Consider the following 22,113-nt stretch of genomic DNA (forward strand, 5'->3'; position numbering starts at 1 on the left):
CTCCAAAACCCAGTGAGCTGCATACCTAGATAGCAGTGTTAAGTCGCCTTTTCACTACACACAACAAACTAGGGCCAATACACCGGAAGTCATTCATTTCCTATCGAGAGTCGCACAGGCGCTGCATGGGGTGACAACCGTCTACGAATGTGAAAATTTCGGATCTTACGCCGATTTAGGGAAATGGGGCATATGCACACGAAAAGGTCACAATTTTTGCAAAAATCTCATTAGCGCCCTTAATGAACAATGGCATTTTTCACTCGGTAAAGATGCACATAGGATTACATTCACTGACTTAATAAAATTATCCAAACACAACTAAAAAGGAGAAGGGCTTCAAGCTATTCATTTCTAGCTACATTCACAAATTTAAGAAAGCTTAGTGAACTTTTGCATTTACTCGAGGCATGATCACAGAGGCACATAGCAACGCTCTGCTGTGGTTCGCTTAAATGTTTTCTTACGAAACATACCGTTATCGCTTGGTGTAAACTACCCCAGTGCTGTAAAAGCGGAAGTTTTTCGTCGCCCCATATGCTTACACGCCATTAGCTGCTCTCCCATGTTGCCGTAGATTTATGATAAAACTGAAAGTTTAATATGACTGCCACTAGTGGTGCGAATTCCGACAGTTGTGTCCAAATGTTGTGCGCAGTGAAAAGGCGGCTATAGGCCTCACAAGGCACTGTCTGGACATTCTGATTTATACATCACATATAAAAAGGACACATCGACGCAGACACCAAACACAGAGGATGGCTGAATGAGTCTAATATGGTTGTTTTCTCAGAGCTGCTCTCGGTGGGCACATATAAGTAAGTTTTTACTCATCTATGGCAATTGCTGTTGTTAAGTCCCTCTGTTTTCCTTTCCATCCATTTACAGGATGTCCACACATATGGACTGTGACGGTGGTGGAATTTCTTATGCGGTGATTCTCTTTGTCTCTGTAGTGCGGCATACAATTTTCCCGCCTTTATTTTTATTTTGGTTGCAAATAGACATAAAGTATGTTGTTGGACTGCTATTATCTAGCATATATTGTTTTAAAATGACAACAATTTAATACTTATTTATATTTATTGGTCAATGCAGAACAACAAAGACGAACAAGGTGCAATTAAAATGCAAGGAAGGCTATATGCCTTTTTTCCTTTGCAAAACAAAATGACTCAAGGCCAACCAGATTATGTTACAAATAATATAATTAGTAATTATGAAAAGAAAATACATAAAGGCAAATTGTGTAGGCTTGATACAAGGAAATTTACGCAGCCTCAACAAATTACAATAGAACAGCGGGAGTAATGAAGTAAAAGAAAGTTAAAATGAGCCAGTATTTGTGCAAATTTAACACTGTGCACACCAGAAAAACCATGTTTTTACAGATTTCGTCCACACTGTCATGATTCTATGACAGTCCCACGTGTTTTGTGTGGAAGCACACGGCCATTGCTTATTATGATGGCCATGTGCTCTCCAGTTGTGTCTTGACCCCGCCCCCTCGTTTCCTTGTCTATCTTCCCGCCTGTAATTATCCCTTCCACCTGCCTATTGTTATTATCCCTCGTTAGCTCCTCTATTTAATGCTTTTGTATTCGCTGTCCTATGCTGTTTCGTTTTGCCTTGTTAGTATACTTACCTCGTGTCCTGGTTCCTGTATCCCCGAGCTTATCCAGTTCCTGTTAAGTGCTTAGTTTATTTGTCTTCTCTCTATTGTTATTCCCCCTCGTGGAAAGTATTTATTTTGCGTTTGTGATTTTTCTTCTGTCATTTTGCCCCATCGTGGGATTTAGAAGCAGAAGACGTCATTCTCTCATCTTGGGTTCAATTTGCTCGTGAGACGGGACTTGCATCATGCTTGATGTAGATAAATACGAATCGCATTTTTTCCTTTTCAGATAATTTACGACCATAAATTAGACTACTCTCACCTCTTGTTTTCATAGCCAATGTATATAACCTTTATTTGACATGCATTTAATTTGAAACAAAAAGGAAATAAGCTCGTAAAAAATGAATAAACGTGAACATTGCAATTGTTGCCGTTGCTTGCCATACACACAAAATAAATCCCCCATACTGTATGTTTAATGGACTGTCCATCTCCCTTGCGCGGGAAGCTGTTTCTTTTCTCCAGAAGCCCTCGAACATATAGGATGGAATACAGTAAATTACGATAAACAATGATTAATGTGTTTATAGTTCATATCACACACCATATGCACTCCTGTAACTTTCACCAGCAAAACAATTTGAACAAAAAAGTGCGGTGATGACCTTAACACAGCGGTCGGCATCTAATTGCTGCGGTTAAGCACTAATGAGGATATAGTCACAACCCTATCCACACGTTCACAGATGAACGCAGCAAAAACAAAGAGAGCAAAAATCTTTATGTTGATGCCATTGAAAATTCAGTAAATTACAGAGATTTGGCTGACATCACTGCAGGACTTGAAAGGAACTTGCAGGAGCGCAAAATATGTAGGTTTCTCAAACACTCCTCAAAGAGTAATTCTGCCTTTTACATTCTGCATTTACGCATTGGCAGACACTTTTATCCAAACCAACGTGCATTACATTTAGGCCATTAGATTAGTAGGCTATGCGCATTCCCTGGGTATCAAACCTTACCATCTAAGGTGTCAAATTTTACCAGCTGAGCTAATGGAATAACCAGCGGCTTTAGTTGTTCAATGACTAAGTTTTCTCTAAATTCACATCATTGACTGAGGTGGAGGCTAACATGTCAGGGCACTCCAATAAACAGATCAATGTTTGAGTATTTACACTCTGACCAATGGATTATTTTTCCTGAATAATGACTGAGAAAAGAGTATATGTAAACATCGACAAAAATGACACACTTTCCTTTTATGAAGTGGACAGATGAGTATATTTACTGTCCATTTATAAACAAACAAACAAACAAGAGCTTTCTTTTGTAATGTAAACCAATGTTCACATCTCCAGTAATGATGCATTTCTCTCCAAATGTATCTTGTCTATACAGAAAACACACATGCGGAAAAAAGATCTGGGATCTACTCTCTCGCTTTCGCTCTCTCTCTTTGTGAAACATGAGCTGGTCGGATGACAAGTGGTGAGTCACAATGTGGGCTGGTGAATATATTCTTGATTTAAACACACTCATACACCCACTGCTCCCACACACACAAAGGCCTGTGGTGGAATGTGTAAGAGATGTCTTATATCTTATGTAAAGCTGAGTTACCTGAAGATAGCTGTCACGAAATATATGAGCAGAACCCAGATGCAAGGCAGATGGAGGTAACAAAGACTTTTATTAAATAAAACAAAACCCACGATGGGGCAAAACAGAGACTGATACTAAACAGAAAACTTTCCACGAGGGGAACAAACAAAACAAGGTAGCGAAAAAGTCCAAAAACACGAAACACACCGACAGAAACCACGGGGAGGAAACTCATACAAAACTTCAAACAGGTAACAGGGTAATCCAAATATCCTCCGGAACATGGGGCAAGGCTAGAAAGACAAATACAATACAATGAACCGAACAAGGTGTGAGGGGAAACAGAGATATTAAATAGGGACATAATAACGAGGGGAGATTGCACAGGGACGGAGAAGGGCAGGTGACAAGACTAAACACTAATGGGAGACAGGTGACGGAGATAACACACTAAGGGAGCCTAACGGAGAAACAAGGGGGCGGAGCTTAACGGAACACAGGATGACACGCGGCGAATTATCCAAACATACCGCCACGTGTCTCCACATAAAACAAAACATACACACAAGACATGATACTGTAGCAACCCTGTCCCAAGGCACGAAATCCAAGAACAGAAAGGACAGGATCGTCACAATAGCGAGCATACATCTGGAGAATTGTGATTCATTTACTTCTCTTCAAACATGAAAGGGTAAAACTAAAGAGCCGGCTGTGTCAGAAAAACTACAGCATTGTGTTGGGGGCGAGCTCTGTAGCACATCCCTGTTCGTTGGAACTCCATAGAATTCCATTGGCATTCCGTTTCTCTCAGTGACCATTGCTCAGCTCGCACATGCCCACCAGAAGTACAGCTTGCACATGCCACATGTGTTCAAAGGTTTGTAAATAACACATGACTAATCACCCTGGAGCCAAAATGTCATGATAACATTGACTGACAGATGGCAACACAAAAACACAGTTCAGACTGTTCACTATTGCGACTGAGCTGTCAAAAGCAGCAGACATGGAAAATTGTAATTCAATTAGGTAAAAATTTCAAGTGTTACAGAATGTATGTGATGTTAATGTTTCTTTTTTAAAGGTTAGGATGATCTAGCTTAGCCATCACTGGTAGATTCCATAACTACACCAATAAACTGCCAAAAATGTTTCTCAAATAACAGCCGCTAGAAAATAGCTGTGTCTTCTGAAAAAAATAAAGTAGTGTTAAGGAAGCCAGTTCATTATTTGAAATGCCTCTGGTGTTGCTTGTGGTGTGGTGCACAAAGCTGAACATATAAATCAGTTTAGTTTTTTCAGTAGTGAGACTTCTCTTCTGACCAACAGAATAAAAGTCAGGTCGGAGTTGCAAACACAACACATTTATCAATCTCAAACACCATCCACTTCAATCAGTTCAGGAATCAGAATCCAGCATTGTCGGAATGGCCGGGCATTTTTAAATGAAAGGCATGTCTGACGTTCAAGGGCAATCACTAATTATAATGATGATGATAACAGGAGAACAGATGACTGATTGCAAAAAAAGAGAAAAAAATGAAATAGGGAAAAGGACAATAGATAATAGCTCAGTCTGTCCCTCCAACCCTCATTTAGCTAAAATAACCACCTGCTGCTCTGCTGCGATGGGAGTAAAAACGACATTTGACAGATATTTGGATTTTCTTTCAGGTAAGCGCTTGTGAGTGTTTGCAGAAAAAATGATTAAAGGAATAGTTTGTCCTTCATCTCTGTTTTTCTGAAATATTATGAATATATATGAGATACATCATTTATATGGATGGGGATGTTAGCAGATTGTATATGAAGTTCAAATGGTACAAGAGGTATATAGTAACCAAGGTTTTTCAAGCAGTAAAAATATTCCAAATTCTGTAAAGTTACATTAATCATTATTTACCTCAAGTCCTCTCCTCCAAATCAATCAAATTTCATTATCGTTATTGAATATTGTTCCACTCATTCCGAAAACACAGATGTCCAAATTTACTTTTTTTTCAAGAAATGGTAAAGAAACATTGTCCTTTTTAAAGGTGCTGGGTATTTTTTTTGAAGGATCTATTGACAGAAATACAATATAATTGACATAACTATATCTTTGAGTGTAAAAAGACCTTGCATAATAAAGCGTTATGTTTTTATTACCTTTGAATGAGCTATTTCAGTCTACATACACGGCGGTTCCCATAAAATTGAATTTGCCATGTTTCTAGAGTAGCCCTAAATGGACAAACAGCAACATCTGGACAACATCTTAGCCCTGTGTCAGCCACCATAGTGCTTCGAAAGGGATGGGTAGAGTGAGCCGTTGGTTCTCAACTAGATGCCGATAAATTGAATACAATGGGCCTTTAAATTATTACATACTGTGTTGTCAAAGTTGACAAACACATTTTAATAATTTTTACTAGTGTGATATTTGAAAAACTAGAAACAAATATACAGGTTGACAAATAATAAGGATTTATGGCAAAAATACTTAACTCAATATTTCACATGACGTCAATGATGATGGTTCACAAGACATGAAAATGACTGATGTTGCTCTATCACTGATGTCAAACCCGTCACTCGTTGAATAAACTATTACTTAAAGACAGTATATGAATGAACAGCGCGGAATGAATGCACAAATACACACATTACATGTCTCTCGCTACAGTGAGTGAGTCAAAGGACCTATCAGATCAGTTTTGCTCATTCATCCGTCCATCCATCTCTTCATCTTTATTTCAACTCTTTCCCTTTTATATTTCCCTTACATTGTTAAACTGCTTCATATCAGTCCAATCATATTTTTTTAAACCTCACTTTCACAAAAATGTGATGAGATTATTATATCTAAAGTAAACCTGATTGAATCAAATAGTAAGGACCACTTCAAATGTCCTTATGAGAAGGTTTCACCAGGACCGATGCTACAATATCCCTAGTGTGGTAATAAAGGCATGAACAAGTTTCTCCAAGTCTTGACTGGAAACAAAACATCTAATTCTTGCAATGTTTTTGAGATGGAAGTATGTTGATTTAGATACCGCTTTAACAAGACTACTGAAACTAAGTTTTGACAACAAGATCACAACAAGATTCTTGACCTGTTTTTTAGTTGTCTGACACCTAGAGTCAAGGTATGCATTCACCTTGAGAAATTCATCTTTGTTTCCAAATGCAATGACTTCAGTGTTCTCCTTGATTAACTGAAGAAAGTTTTGGCACATCCAACTATTAATTTCATCAATGCTTTGGCAGAGAGAGTCAATGGAGCGTAGTCATTTGGCAATGAGGCTAGGTAAATCTGTGTGTCATCTGCATAGCTGTGGTATGCAATTTGTTTCTTTTTCATTACTTGACTCAGTGGGACCATATACAGGCTGAACAAGAGTGGTGCAAGAATTGAGCCTTGTGGGACTCCGCACATCATTGACGTCCACTTAGACTTATGCTCTCCTATACTCACATAATAACCTTTCCGACCTAAGTATGGCCTGAACCATTTGAGGACCGTCCCAGAAAGACTGACCTGGTTTTCGAGTGTCTCTAGATGTATTGTATTCTATGATCGACAGTGTCAAATGCAGCACTGAGGTCTAGCAGATATTTTGCCAAAATCAGAATTTAGGCGAATATCACTTATTATCTTTATGAGCGCTGTCTCTGTGCTGTAATGCGGCCGGAAACCAGATTGAATTCAGTAGTTCAGTTGATTAAAAACAATCTTTTCAATAATCTTGCCTATGAAAAGAAGATTGGATATCGGTCTATAGTTGCTCAATATGGTGTTAACAAGATTGCTCTTTTATAGGAGGGGCTTAACAACTACGGTTTTCAGGGGGTGTATTAGTATGTGTATTAGAATCTACATGACTAAAACACAGGGCTGCCATGAAATGATAAAGATAAAGAATTAGCAAAAGAAAAGAAAAGTAGGTGATAAAGAAAGAAACGATGTGCAAATAGACACCAATATTTCAATCACCGGACTTCTCAATCACAATCTCTATATACTTCTTTCTCTGTGTCCTGCTCTATATATTCCAGCGTTCATCTCCAACACTTGAAAGGCAATCAGGAAGGCCTTGACTCAAGAGACAATCAATTGAGAGCACGCCTACATGTGTGTGCATGTGTGTGTGAGATTTGATCTGCGTCTCTGTTTCTAATTCAGCCGTTGTCTGTGAGGGTGCTAGAACGTTGTGAGTTTGTGTGTGCCTGTCTATATCTGATGTAAAGGGTTAGTTCACCTAAAAGTGTTTCCTTTGTTTCCACTTTGCATGTTCGTCACCCATGGAATGATAAAGCGGAGGGTTTGTATGGTCGGTTTAATAAAAGTAGTACGTATATCCTGTATTTGTATTGTGAAAACCTGGCTGATATAGATTTAAACATCTGTCACTGTGTGTGCCAGGTATTAATCTTTCATGTTTATGTATGGATTCGACTCCCCATCGTTATATCAAAACAAAGGTATGAAGTTGTTGTTTTATTCTGCATGTTGTTATTCTGCACTTCCGTCACAAATTCCAATATTAATATTCCTGAAGCATCTATATTGCAAAACGGAGACCATATACTTACAGTAAAACCTTTCAGACAATGTATAGTTTTGAATCTTGTTAATAGTTTTAGACCGAAATCTATCTAGTCATTGTAAACAACTTTAAAGAAAGTGACGTCAAAATAATACAATACAGCCCTCGACTGGTACGTCTCAAGAGGTTACAGAGAGAGTTCAAACAAAAATGAAAATGCTGTCAATATTTACTCACCCTCTTGTCAGTTCAAACTTGTATGACTTTCTTTCTTCTGCAGAGCACAAACAAAAATATTTTAAAGAATGTTGGTTTATGAATGAAATGATGCCAAAAAATCTTTTTTGGTGGGTGTGCTGGTGCTTTACAGTACCCGAAGAACAAATAAATTTGCTGAAGGACCCATGATAACAGCAGGAACTTCAGTAATCTCGAGACAACTCAAGAAGGTTATACAGTGAACATGGTCCTTCAGTTCTTAACTGAACCTGAACTGAACTCAAGACCCATTGAAGAACCTTCATTTTTACAAGTGCAGGAATGTGTCTTTTTGTGTGATGCTAGTGTACCAGTCAGTTTTTTTTCCCATTTCCTTTCCATTCTCCTCTTCAACTTCTCCACACCTCCATACGTATCAAACCCATCAGCCTTTCTTTCAACGGCTCTAATTGCAATCATTTCTGCACAATTACCGAAGGATGCCATTTATCTCTCGTTTCTGTCCTTCATTAGGTCCGCCCCTGCCGCCCACACTTCTTCCATACCTCTAATAATCAGCCAATCAGCATCCGGCACAACTTGACCACTCTATTTAACCAAGAGACCAGGTCAAGGAGGCAGGCAACATGCATCACACACATACCAGGACGAAAATCAAACTGGTCTACACACACATACTCCGAGAAATGTGCAAACATAACCTACAAGACCAACACAATACCAAAACAATTAATTTAATCGTTAATTCAAGCATTCAAGCAAAGGGGTGAATCAATAACGCACAAACATAATAGAAACAATACAATATTTGTGAGTCACCCAGGTTTTGCCTACATTGTTGGGACAATGGAAAGTCTTTTGAAAGTTGACTGTACAATGTGTGTGCGTGTGTGTGTCCTGTATCTTGTTGCAGCCATAAAATTTTCATTAATTTAATTAGTGGCATTCACTATAAATCCAATGTAATTAAGTTCTCTGCATGGGTCCCTTGCTACTCTGTGTGTGTGTGTGTGTGTGTAGGTGTGTGTGTGTGTGTGTGTGTGTGTGTGTGTGTGCGTGTGTGTGCATATGCGCGTGTGTGTGTGTCTCTGTCTGTGTGTAATCGTGGGCATATGGTTTGGCAACAATTTCTGCGTCCACAATACCAAGATTCGTTAACAGGATGAATATTAATGATGCTGACAACTATGACATCATCGTAACAAAGTTCATACTGACATCAGAGCTTCCCTAACAGTGCATTTCTTAGAGAGACAAAACCATAGCCTAGAACATAGATTACCAGCTTCACCAATGTTCTTTTGCTGCTTTGCACGTATAAGCCGAAGGAAATGCAAATCTAGTTTACAATAAGATGATTCTGTCAGGATTAAGGGAGGTAGAACCCAATTGCAGGCAGGACTCAGGGATAGCGGGGTTAACAGATAATTTATTATATATCACAAGACTAAAAAGGCAAAACAAAACCCACAATGGGGAAAACAGGGTAAATAATAAACTTAACCAAGAACACTGACTCACTAAAGCTGGGTACAAAAACAAACACTTGATATAAACTGAACTGACACTTAGAACAACTCAGACGAGGACCAGGTATACACACAGCATACAAATACAGGTACAGCTTACAATGCACGAGCAACGAGACAGAAACATGATGACTCTTTATAGGGGAAACAAACAGAGGATGGTAACGAGCAACAGGTGCTGGGGATTAGCACTCAGGGAAAGCTGACGAGGAGAGAGGGGCGGGGCCAGAGACGAGACACGGAGAGAGAAGAAATCGTCTCTCTCCCACATGAAACAGAGGATTCTGTATGATTCCACCTCTAGACCAAGAAATACCTGACAAGGTGAGGTGGAATCATGACAGAACCCCCGCCTTAAGGAGCAGCATCCTGATGCTCCTCAAAGGCACAAACAAGACAAGACAGACTTAGACAAAGACAAGAACCAGACAGACATGGTCAACAAGATAAGGGGCATACATGACATGACAACGAGTGGACTCGGGTGTGACAATAAAAATAACAAACAAGGGAGGGGGGGTGTTGGCAAACCAGAGAACATAGGGGGAAGTCCAGAAAGGGTAGGGCTGGGTGGGGAAGTCCTAGCCCGTGGGGGCGCGCCAGAGCACGGAGCCCCAGAGGGCTTAACAGGGGAAGTCCTTGGAGGAACTGTCCTAGTCCCCTGCTGGACTGCCGGAACGGACCATGGCTGGAGAGGCCCGGGAGTGCCGGACGGGACCGGCTGGAGAGGCCCGGGAGTGCCGGACGGGACCGGCTGGAGAGGCCCGGGAGTGCCGGACGGGACCGGCTGGAGAGGCCCGGGAGTGCCGGACGGGACCGGCTGGAGAGGCCCGGGAGTGCCGGACGGGACCGGCTGGAGAGGCCCGGGAGTGCCGGACGGGACCGGCTGGAGAGGCCCGGGAGTGCCGGACGGGACCGGCTGGAGAGGCCCGGGAGTGCCGGACGGGACCGGCTGGAGAGGCCCGGGAGTGCCGGACGGGACCGGCTGGAGAGGCCCGGGAGTGCCGGACGGGACCGGCTGGAGAGGCCCGGGAGTGCCGGACGGGACCGGCTGGAGAGGCCCGGGAGTGCCGGACGGGACCGGCTGGAGAGGCCCGGGAGTGCCGGACGGGACCGGCTGGAGAGGCCCGGGAGTGCCGGACGGGACCGGCTGGAGAGGCCCGGGAGTGCCGGACGGGACCGGCTGGAGAGGCCCGGGAGTGCCGGACGGGACCGGCTGGAGAGGCCCGGGAGTGCCGGACGGGACCGGCTGGAGAGGCCCGGGAGTGCCGGACGGGACCGGCTGGAGAGGCCCGGGAGTGCCGGACGGGACCGGCTGGAGAGGCCCGGGAGTGCCGGACGGGACCGGCTGGAGAGGCCCGGGAGTGCCGGACGGGACCGGCTGGAGAGGCCCGGGAAGACCGGACGGGGCCGGCTGGAGAGACCCGGGAAGGCCAGACGGGACCAGCTGGAATGGCGGCTGGGCAGCGCTCTCCGGTGGCTGGGCAGCGCTTGGTGCCGGCTGCTGGAGCGGCTTGAAAGCCAGCCTCGGGAACACCGGATGCTGGGCAGTACTCGAACGCTTTCCCCTCTTGGGCTTCCTCTTCCGGGAGCGGCCCACAGGGACTGTGGCCGACCGAAGAGAGGCGGTGGGAGACACGGCTAGCTCCGTGCAGGATGAGTCGGACGGGGAGTCCCACGACTGCCTCCGTGGGCATCTCCCCTGGATGCAGACGGGAGGTGAGTGGGATGGACCGGCGAACCTCACCATCCCAGTGGTCAGCACCCGGTCCTCTGGGACGGAATCCAGGTGGAAGTGGGTGGAGTCCTGGGGGCCACTGCTCGAGAGATTCTTTACCAGGTCCTGGAAAGACCCCTGGATAATCCTCTCCCGTTCCTCCAGCGGAGGAGGACTGACCAGGCCAGCCAGGAAATAGGAGTTCAGCAGAACCTCTGGGAGAAAGCCCCGCCTAGCCAACGACCCCTGTGCATAATTTTCCAGGGTCCGGTCACCCTGGGGAGGAAAAGGGCCATTGCCTTTCTGCACATCATAGATGGCTGACTGCCACCAAGCCTGGGACGAGTTGCTGCCTGCTGGGTTAATTTCTGGCTCGTGCATTCTGTCAGGATTAAGGGAGGTAGAACCCAATTGCAGGCAGGACTCAGGGATAGCGGGGTTAACAGATAATTTATTATATATATCACAAGACTAAAAAGGCAAAACAAAACCCACAATGGGGAAAACAGGGTAAATAATAAACTTAACCAAGAACACTGACTCACTAAAGCTGGGTACAAAAACAAACACTTGATATAAACTGAACTGACACTTACTTAGAACAACTCAGACGAGGACCAGGTATACACACAGCATACAAATACAGGTACAGCTTACAATGCACGAGCAACGAGACAAAGAAACATGAGGACTCTTTATAGGGGAAACAAACAGAGGATGGTAACGAGCAACAGGTGCTGGGGATTAGCACTCAGGGAAAGCTGACGAGAAGAGAGAGGGGCGGGGCCAGAGACGAGACACGGAGAGAGAAGAAATCGTCTCTCTCCCACATGAAACAGAGGATTCTGTATGATTCCACCTCTAGACCAAGAAATACCTGACAAGGTGAGGTGGAATCATGACAGATTCAAGATGACACAGAGCTGCGAGACATTTTAAAACGCAGAAAGAATAAAGGCTGTGGCAATCATATCTGTCACAGATCCCATCATTGGTGATTTTTGGATGTTTTATTATTGCTGAAAATGAAATTGTTAGTTATTATCCATAAGTCACAGTGTATGCTATACTAGCCAGACATTTGAAGATTTAAAATCTTTGCACTCAATTTTGCATCCATAAATTGTTCTTCTAGTCCACTCAACCGTAAATGCCTTGTGAAAAATTACAGGAAAGTGACAAAATCAGAAGCCTATTTCACGCTTTTAAGAGCTAAATAGAAATAGAATAAAAATATGTACACTGGTACAACAACTGTAATATAATGAAAAATAAAATGTATAAATTGCGTAAAAAAATATATATATATATACATTATTTGCAAAAAACAAGATTTTGCAAATAAACAGTTTAAAGCCATGAAAAAAAGAGACCACACCAAATTTGAATTTAACAAGCATTTCTAAATGTACTGTGATCATTCCAGTCCAGTATCTGTTAAATTTCTACAAAATCAAACCTCAGGAGTGACAAAGTGAGTTTTCCCAAATACATGTACAAATATTACTGTTGTATTGCTTATAAGTCAATATGAACTTGTTTTCTTTGCAGATTTTCAGGTCTGAGAAAATACAGAGCATCTTTTTGTTATTTTGACTAGTATTCATTTTCTGCAATTAAATGCAAGTTAACAATATTTTATTTGAAATTTTAAAGAAATAATGTTAGAAGTTCGAAGAATTAAACAAAAAGTATGATTTTACCAAATACCTATCACCATTTTTTTGAAAAACTGAAAATATATACAGTATATACAGTGCCCGACACTATTATTGGCACCCTTGGTTAATATGTGCAAACAGGGCTGTAAAAATAAATCTGCATTGAATCTCGAATGGAGCTTTTATTTTAAAAATCTACAAAATTCCAACATTTAATTCAAGTAAAACAATTTAAAGTGGGGGGAATATCACATTATGAAAAAAAAGATTTTCTCTAAAATACAAACAGATAAAAAATCTAAACCTGAAATAATATAATAGGACGTAGTTAGATCTTCCATCAGCACATCGGTTCAAAACAAACATCCTCAAAGTCACTGAGCTCAAAATCGAGATCCTGCAATAGCCATACCAGTTCCCTGACCTGAACTTGGGATGAGCTGAAGAAAAGGAAGGACCAAGATTTGAAGGATAAGGAGAAATTCTTTATGGAGGGATGGACTCGGATGACTCTCAATGGAGATGGTGGTCTAGTGGGTTAAACCACTGAACTGATAAATCAAAAGGTTGCTGGTTCGATCCCAGCAGCTACCACCAGTGTGTCCTTGAGCAAGACACTTTACTCCATGTTGCTCCAGGGGGATTGTCCCTGTAATAAGTGCACTGTAAGTCGCTTTGGATAAAAGCGTCTGCCAAATGACTAAATGTAAATGTAAATGTCAATGTATTCTTAAATCTCATAAGACTGAAAAAAAACACTCAGCGTTGTTTTTCTTATTAATTGAGGTTGCGTAGTGTATTAAATACAAGGGTGACCAATAATTGTGGCCAACATGTATGGAAGCATTTTTTTTTACGATGTGATATTCCACCTACTTCAAATAGTTTTCCTTCAATGAAATGTTGGAATTTTGTAGACTTTTTTAATAAAAGATCAAAACGAAAAAATAACAATGCAGATCTATTTATGTGTATAGCCTTCCTTGTTCTTATTTACCAAGGGTGCCAATAATAGTGGATGGCACTGTATATATAGCTAGCCAACCAATAACAACTTACAATAACAAATTCTTCCTCAAAAGTGGTTATTGTAGCAGCCTGGAAACTTACAAACATCTATTTGTTTCCCAGCTGACTGATAAACACATAAAACCAGCAAATCAGCTTGAAGAGGACTGTTTTAAGAAATCTCTTGCCATTTCTACACGCCAAATGCCAACAGAGCCTACAAGTATACAGAAATAAGATTAATGAGATAGATTTACAAATCAAATGTTATGTCATGGCAGAGTACAGAAGCCAAAAATAGGATGAGAGTGGATCATCTGACAAATGAGCATAAGAAGAGCAGTGCAAAGATGTTAGAAAGGAGAAGAAGCGAATACAAAAAAGGGTGACATACTGACAGCAGAAAAGATGGCAGCAGCGTGCTAACTACCGGCGTCAGTGCTAAGATCTCAGCATTATTCACTGTCACTCCAACCACACGCACAAGACATCTGTCATTGCCATGGTGTCTTTGTATGTTTCTGTGTGGCTGTTCCGATGTGTTTGCATGGGTGTGTGTGTGTGTATGTGTGTACTTTGCCCATCATCCCGACATTAACTAGACAGAGGCTGCGGTGAACTCTGAACGTGCCCTGCCTGATAATGAAATCAGTATTTTCTCTCTCTCTTGTTCTCTCTCTCCTACAATATAAAAGAACAGAAAGAGAAAAAAGTGGAAGGTTATGTGACTCCACCCTCCATTTGCCATCTCACCAGAATTCATCATCACTCCTCTACTAATACCTCTCTCCCTGTTTCCGCTAGTCTGCTGTGATGAGAATCGACAGCTTATCACAAAGGAGAATTCTATTACCTGTTCATATGTACCTGCTCACACACGTGCAGTGATCGGTACAAACTCAAACTCTCTGAGAAGTGCACATTAAATTCAATAATGTCTTTGACTAGACACAAACAGAAAGGTAGAAATTGTATTACCAGCCTCCTATTGGACAGTAATCCTTTCTTGGATTCTGCTATGATAAACAACTCATCACACAGCCGGCAGAATCTAAAAGTGTCATGGATTAGATCCCAACATATAAAAAACAAGATTTATTTTTGGGAGGTTATAAATATCAACTTGTAAATATTAACACTTAAGAGTTTGTAAAAATGCAGGGAACTCTGTTCTAAACACTTTCACATCATCCACATGGAAACATAACCAGAAAACCAGACTTCTCTAAAGTAAAGGATTTAGAAAAAAAAAAACATGCCAATACTCCTTTTCATAAACAAATCAGTTGACGCAGAAATGTACATTGCACATCAATTCACAATTGTTACATTATTTAAAATTCTCAAAGTCTTCAAAAATGTTTAAATGGGGAGAATTGGATACAAAGGGAACTTGCACCACCGCCTATGCCAACACACAAGCAGCTGGAATGTTCTACCAGGACTTTAGTCTAGCCCAGCCCTTCTCAAAGTACGGACTCCATTCCATATTCGGACCAGGAGGGAAGTCGATTCGGACCCACATCCATCCACTTCATATTTCAAGTGCACTCTCCTCAGACCTCCATGACACACAAACACGCAGAGGTGCACGAACCAGTGATTCCGTCAGAAAAACCGCATAGCAACTAGCATCATTTGGATGAACTTTATCTTTCATTCAGTAAAAAAATGTCACCGGGTTCGCAAGGTTCTTCCTTCCCGACGCAGCTCGTCTTTTTTGTCATCTACTTTCCGGCAGAGTTAGCAGCACATTTAACTGACTGAACCGCAGCAAACTTGTGAATGAATTATTGCAATAATCAAACTGCTACTGAGTGTCTGGGCATATGAACATGAATGTAGTTCGTCTGTAATTATGCACATTTGTTGCACAGTCAGATGTTTGTCCTGCATGATTTTTTAAATAATATAAGTCAATGCTGTACAACAGTGTATTGCAGTTATACTTCAAGATTTAAGCAGCTCAGTTAAAGTGACTGCAGGTTACACTAAAGTACTATTTCAGAAACAAAATATATGTAAATTAGATCTGTTTTTGGGGCATTTAGTTTTATAAATGTGCAATACTGTGTATGTGACAGCTCGGAGAGAAAATGCAAGTAGGCTACGACTTGATGAGTCATGGATATGATCATTAGCATATGTATAGTTGAAAATGTATATACAATTATAAGCATATTTATTAAAACAAGTTTGTAATAAAAATGATTCCGGACCTTTTGACGTTGATGAGAATTCAGATTTGGACCTTAGAATGTAAACTTTGAGAACCGCTGGTCTAGACTGTCAATTTTGTCCGAAAGATTTAGTGCAGATAAGGGTTCTGATTCATTTGCACATTGACCGAGCTACATCTGTTAATCTATTCGTCGAAATGGAAGTTTTACTTGGGTTTGTTTCCACTGCGCTTCATTCTAGAACATCTCTTTCTTTCCTGAAGCTCAGAATGACTTTATTAGATTAGTGTGACATTGATTCTTTGTCTTCATTCACAGGAGCTTGTGCAGCTAGCTGACTGCAGTAAAGCGCATGCCACACCAATCTCAGCCCTGCATGTTGCCACCCTGCCAAGTTCTGCATCAACACACAAATACAGATGACATCAACCGGTGAGAATGTTGTGCTCGTTGCTTGCTTCAGCACTGGGTCTATTTTTATACATATCTAGCACATAAACATGTATGCTCTAAAGTTACAGTAAAGACCTGCTACTTTAATACATTTACAAATCTTTCTCAAATGAGCGCACACACACTTTATGTCTTCCTCTATAAAAATGATTTGCAGACAGTGTACGCAGTGAGTGCACAGAAAGGTTGATAATCAATAATGCAGTGTGAATGTTTAACTTTGGGCGCTCTCAATCAATACAGAGCTCAGAACAAGAACTAAATATACCATTCTGGCCAGAGTCTGAGAGAAAGATGGAGAAAAATCGAGGATAGACAGAGATGTGCAAACGCAACCCAAAACAAACATATTCTGTGAGACTACATTAATGTTATTCAACAGGGCACAGGATGGTTTTAAGAAGATTATGCAGTTCATAGTTGTCGGCTGACCTAGAAATCCCTCCCAATGGAGTCAAACAACATGTCTATCATGTCTCGCTGACCACTCACTAAACATCATTTCATTTACTCAAGATTTATTCAAGAAGCACAACTGTGTAATGCATCAAAGGGATAGTTTCCCCAAAACTGATTTTTTTTGTCATTGATTCATCCTTTTTTGATTTCAAACCTGTTTGACTTTCATTCTTGTGCAGAACACAAAAGAGGATATTTTGAGGAAAGTTTGTAAATGAACAATAGCAGCACCCATTCACTTCTATCGTACGGTTACAAAAACCAATGCAAGTCAATGGGTACTGCGCCGTTGTTCGGTTACCAAAAAAAATTGTAATGTCTTCTTTTGTGATTTACAGAAGGAATAGTCACATACAGGTTGTGAATGACAAGAGGTCTAGTAAATGATGACAGAATTGTATTTAAGAGTTTCTTTTACAGAATATATCTTCAGTTATGTTGATATAACTGAAGATATTGAAGAACTGTTATGTTCTGGAGATGGTGGTCTGTTCTGGAGATGGTGGTCTAGTGGGTTAAACCACTGAACTGGTAATCAAAAGGTTGCTGGTTCGATCCCAGCATCCACCACCAGTGTGTCCTTGCAAGACACTTTACTCCATGTTGCTACCGGCTAAAATTGCCGGTAACATGGGGGGATCTGAGCGCAACTTCAAGAGGAGACAGAGTTCCACCTCAACATGTAAGTGATGATGTTATCCACACAATGGCTTCCAAACACAATGCAAAATCCATTCATAAATACAGTAGTATTTTAATTCAGTTTTATTTATAGAGCGCTTTTCACAATGTTTCATTGTTTCAAAGCAGCTTTACAGGAAGAAAGACAAAAAATAAACAAAAATTAGTATTAGTATTAAAATAACAAGGGTCCATCTCTATCATGTTTTAAAAAATATCAACTAGAGTCCCTTCAATGAATCTCTGCCATTTCTGTTAATGATTCTAAACATAACACATACTGTATTATCTCACAATATTGTTACTTAAGGCATTGTTTGTTGACTAAATATGTTTGTAAATTAAAAATACGGATTATGATTAGATTTCACATTGACAGGAAGAGCCAGACAAACAGACAGAAAGGCCGACTTCCAGAGAGAGAGACAAACAGACAGACACCAGACGTGTGAGAAAAATAAGACAGACGGATTGAAAGAGGGCAGTGCTTTTCTCAGTTAAGTAACACTATCCACAATTATCTACGGTAATGACAGATCCATAATTAGCAGATCCATAATAAGCTAATTCGCAGTGATGCAATAATGTCCCACTTTCTGTCTCTTGCTGCTTCCTCTATCTTTCTGGCATCCTCATTTCTCTACTTCCTGCTCTGTTTGACTTCATCTCTCTGCACACTGACTTACAGCCAAATTCTACAATGAAGCCTCTTATAATAAATTGATAAAAACCATGATCACTGAAGAAACATCTAAGCATTTAACACCACCATGTTGCTTCTTGCGGTCAATGTTTTCAAATCACAAAACACTCCAGACACTTTGGATTGAAGAGTATTATTTTCTCATGCAGCTGAGAAAATGAATTGCAAAAGTTGTAACTCAGATTACACTTTTTTTTGTTATTTTATATTCAGCCTATGCACATAAGAGTGACATCGGAAATCTGTGGCAAAACACTAAGCTAATAATAATACTGGTGTTGTCTCTATTACTGTAATTGCTGTGTCGTTTTGTACATTATTCTTTTAACTGTAGGTCTCTAACAGCATAAATACATTACTAACTGTATGCAGGGATTCCTTCGGTGGTCCATCAACCTTTCTTAGAATCCTCTATGCCATTAAAATAAATGAAAATGACTTATTTAGTTACAGCTTACCTAAGACAGCAGCTAATCGTCCCAAAGTCTCAACATTACACTGTGGATAAAAAAACGGTAGCACTGGATCACGGAGGAGAAAGGATACACTCGTACTCCTCCAGAACGACAGCCAATGGCAAGGATCTTCTGCACTGGGTCAAATGCCAGAGCTGTGGGCTGATAAGGGAATCCATGACGCACCGTCTAGAATAAAGACAACACATGAAAGAATTAGTAAGCATGGAAACATCAAAAAGAAACACTAGCTTTAACCCCTCACTGTGCCTGTCCGTTCGATGATCTCCTCCCTAAGGACATCTCATCCTTTTCCGAATATGTCTTTAAACGGCAGTTCTTACAGAGTTTAACAAAACATGTTTAATTTAACAACTCAAAACCCCTTTCACATGGTCTCCTTTAACCATTTTGAGTAAAATATTTCCAAACATATTTGACGCTAATGAATGTTAAAGTTTCCTATCAATAAAATGTTGAAGTACTCGAAAACAATCTGCTTCTCTGACCTCCAGTAATCTGTTGTTAAAACTGGTCATTGTGATTCACAGCTTCAATTAAAACTGTCAACCACCAACTTCTTATCTTCACTTCACCAGAGACGGCTATCCAGATTTGCACATTCATAGCTTGTTAACCATCTGTCAAAGAGTGTACAATGTCAGATGGAATGAATCATTCCCTGTAACCTGCATTTTCACCACATGTGAAGCTGGAATCGGCTATAGGAAGAACCGGGACTTTTCCCAGTAGGCCAGTCCACTTGTGTACCATCTGTTGAAACCAAATGTATGTAGACTATAAATATCCAATGATTTAAGAAGAACAAGTGACAACGTTGCAATCCCTGCCGCAGTGGCAGAAACCGGCACAGGAGACACAGTTCTCAGACACACACGCCGCTACTCTAATGCGCATTCACTGCAATTTTACGGGATTTTGCCTGCTTTTAGTGCTGCTGCTTGTCCCTCTCATTAAAAATGATTTGTATCCTAGCAGGTAACATTTTCCAGGCTGCTCCGTCTGAGCCCTACACTGATTCTAAAGCTCTCTGTCTGCTCAGGAAACAAAGGCTTTTTAACAGCTGGAACCCAAACATGGTCAGGTGATGATGCTACTTATAGGTACAGGTCAAGGGCCAGATTTGGCACCGATTAGCACAGGGTTTAAGACATGCATTTTTGAGCGTAAAATAAAGCTGCAAATACCAGTACAACTCATTTAAATACGCTCCTACAATAAAGTTTGGATCTAAAGATGAAGTTCCTACAAACTCGTATGCAATGAGTCAACGCCTGTGTAATAACACAGCTGTGTAATGTAATTTTTACTGTGTGTCTTTAGTTAATACCGGCGTACGTGCTGCCGCAAGCTGTTAGTAAATCTTTCCGTAAGCTGATGAAGTACTGGATCTTAGTTACAACAGTTCACTATCCATTTGATTCCCGATGTTTTAATAGCTTTATTCTAAAACTACATAGACGGATATGGAAGTGACAGATTTGGAATGTCTCCAATAGGCAGCTTGGCTGGTTTGGGAACCGAACGTCTACAATCACTGCTGTCTACTCAAGCTTAACATCATTAACACTGAGCCCCCAACATTCAGCAAGCGTAACACCACTCAGTCTCTCTTTGAAGCAGAAGGTCACGGATTGTTCAACCACTGTGGTGTCAAGAACTATCCTACAAGTTTAAATCTGTGAACAACACTGCAACAATGGCTGAAATAGACACTTTATAGTTAACTATAGGGCTGGGTCGATTGACGGTTTATTCCGTTACTGCTGCAAAAAATCTCTAACACAAGAGATTTTTCTGTTTTGTGTATTCCGCGGAATTTAAATAAGTAGGCGTGGTTAACCCAGCACTCTGCAAGTCAGACGTTAGGATAAAGGAACATGTGAAATCTGTCATTTCCTGATCAACGTGTTTGAATCCACTCCAGTGGAGTGTTTTCTCTCTCTCATACGCAATGCTCATGCAGGGGTGCAGGCAAGGATCTTTTTTTATAAGCACGTCCATATAAAAAAGCAGATTCTCGCAGATTTCAGATGTCAGATGGCCATTTAAAGCTGTGAATAATTGTAAAAGATTCAAACATATACACATTGTCTATCTTGCTATTGTGTACATATGGTATAGACTGACATATGAGTCAATATGAATATCAGCCGAATATCACATTACCTCCAAATTTATGGCCACAACAGTCACTAAGCAACTTATAAAGGTGCGCTGGTTTGAAAGAAATAGTGCAGACCCAAAAAACATAAAAATGTGGGGTAACCAACAAAGAAGCACATCTCCCAATTGTTGTCTGACCATGGGCTATCTTGTCTAAGTGTAATTTTTATGAAACCACAGGTTATTCTCTTTGATTGTCTTTAAAGGAACACCTCACTTCCAAATTTGCCCCCATTGACTTTCCATAGTAGGAATAAAAATTACTATGCAAAGTGAATGGGAGCAAATTTTGAAGTGAACTACTCCTTTAAATTATTTGTCCACCAAAAATGCATTTTAGTGCATAGAAAGATACCCGTCTGTCATGATCCTATCCATCTTGTCAGGAGTTGTCTAGTTCTGTCGACAGGGTCATGACAGTATCATCTGTGTTGTGCTTGTTGTATTCTGTGTGGAAACAAATGGCCTTTGTTCTTGGCCCCGCCCCCTTGTTTCCCATATTCTCGCCCTTAGTGTTTAATTCCCATCACCTGCCCTGTGTCATTATTCCTTCGTTTGTTTCCCCACTTAAGGCCCCCGTATTCTCTGTCCCGTGCCAGTTCATTTGCTATGTTTGAACTAAGTTTGTATGAAGTAATTCCCCAGCGTCTTGTTCCCTGTTCCAGTCTTGCCTTGTTGTGTTTTCGTGGACTTTATTCTTATCGTTTGGACTTTGTTTGTTTGCCCCCTCGTGGGAAGTATTTGTTTTGAGTTCCTGTTTTATTTCCCATTTCCCCCATCGTGGGTTTATGTTTTTTTTTATCTTTTGTTGCTACCTGCTGTCTGCATCTGGGTTCAGGCCTCTAGTCAGAATTGGTAATAATACAAAATACAGATTTTATAATAAATACATTTTCAAAATATAAACTGTGAATGGCCGGTAATTTAAAAGTGTAGTGGCCAAATTGCCAAAACCCTGGCGAATTATGACACATTTAAGCCATGCATTTTTAACATGCACAGCCTGGAAGTTGATCACATAGCCTTTTAACAACAGGAAGAGGTTAAGACTGAGTAAAGTCCACATAAATATTTTGATTATATTTGGCTGTTGATTTTGCTGT

At 40.8% G+C, this 22,113-nt stretch overlaps 1 protein-coding gene across 12 annotated transcripts in view; it reads right to left on the reverse strand.

Annotated features, from left to right (window-relative positions):
* Positions 1–22,113, reverse strand: part of stxbp5l (syntaxin binding protein 5L) — a 116,582-nt gene that overhangs the window by 78,226 nt on the left and 16,243 nt on the right. For all 12 annotated transcript variants that reach the window (XM_056754552.1, XM_056754546.1, XM_056754551.1 and 9 more), the window contains exon 2: positions 18,915–19,012. In XM_056754552.1, coding sequence (XP_056610530.1) covers positions 18,915–19,012 — 98 coding nt within the window. The remainder of the gene's footprint in view (positions 1–18,914; positions 19,013–22,113) is intronic.

The sequence above is a fragment of the Triplophysa dalaica genome, chromosome 8 (genome assembly GCF_015846415.1).
Source record: "Triplophysa dalaica isolate WHDGS20190420 chromosome 8, ASM1584641v1, whole genome shotgun sequence".
Classification (NCBI taxonomy): domain Eukaryota; kingdom Metazoa; phylum Chordata; class Actinopteri; order Cypriniformes; family Nemacheilidae; genus Triplophysa; species Triplophysa dalaica.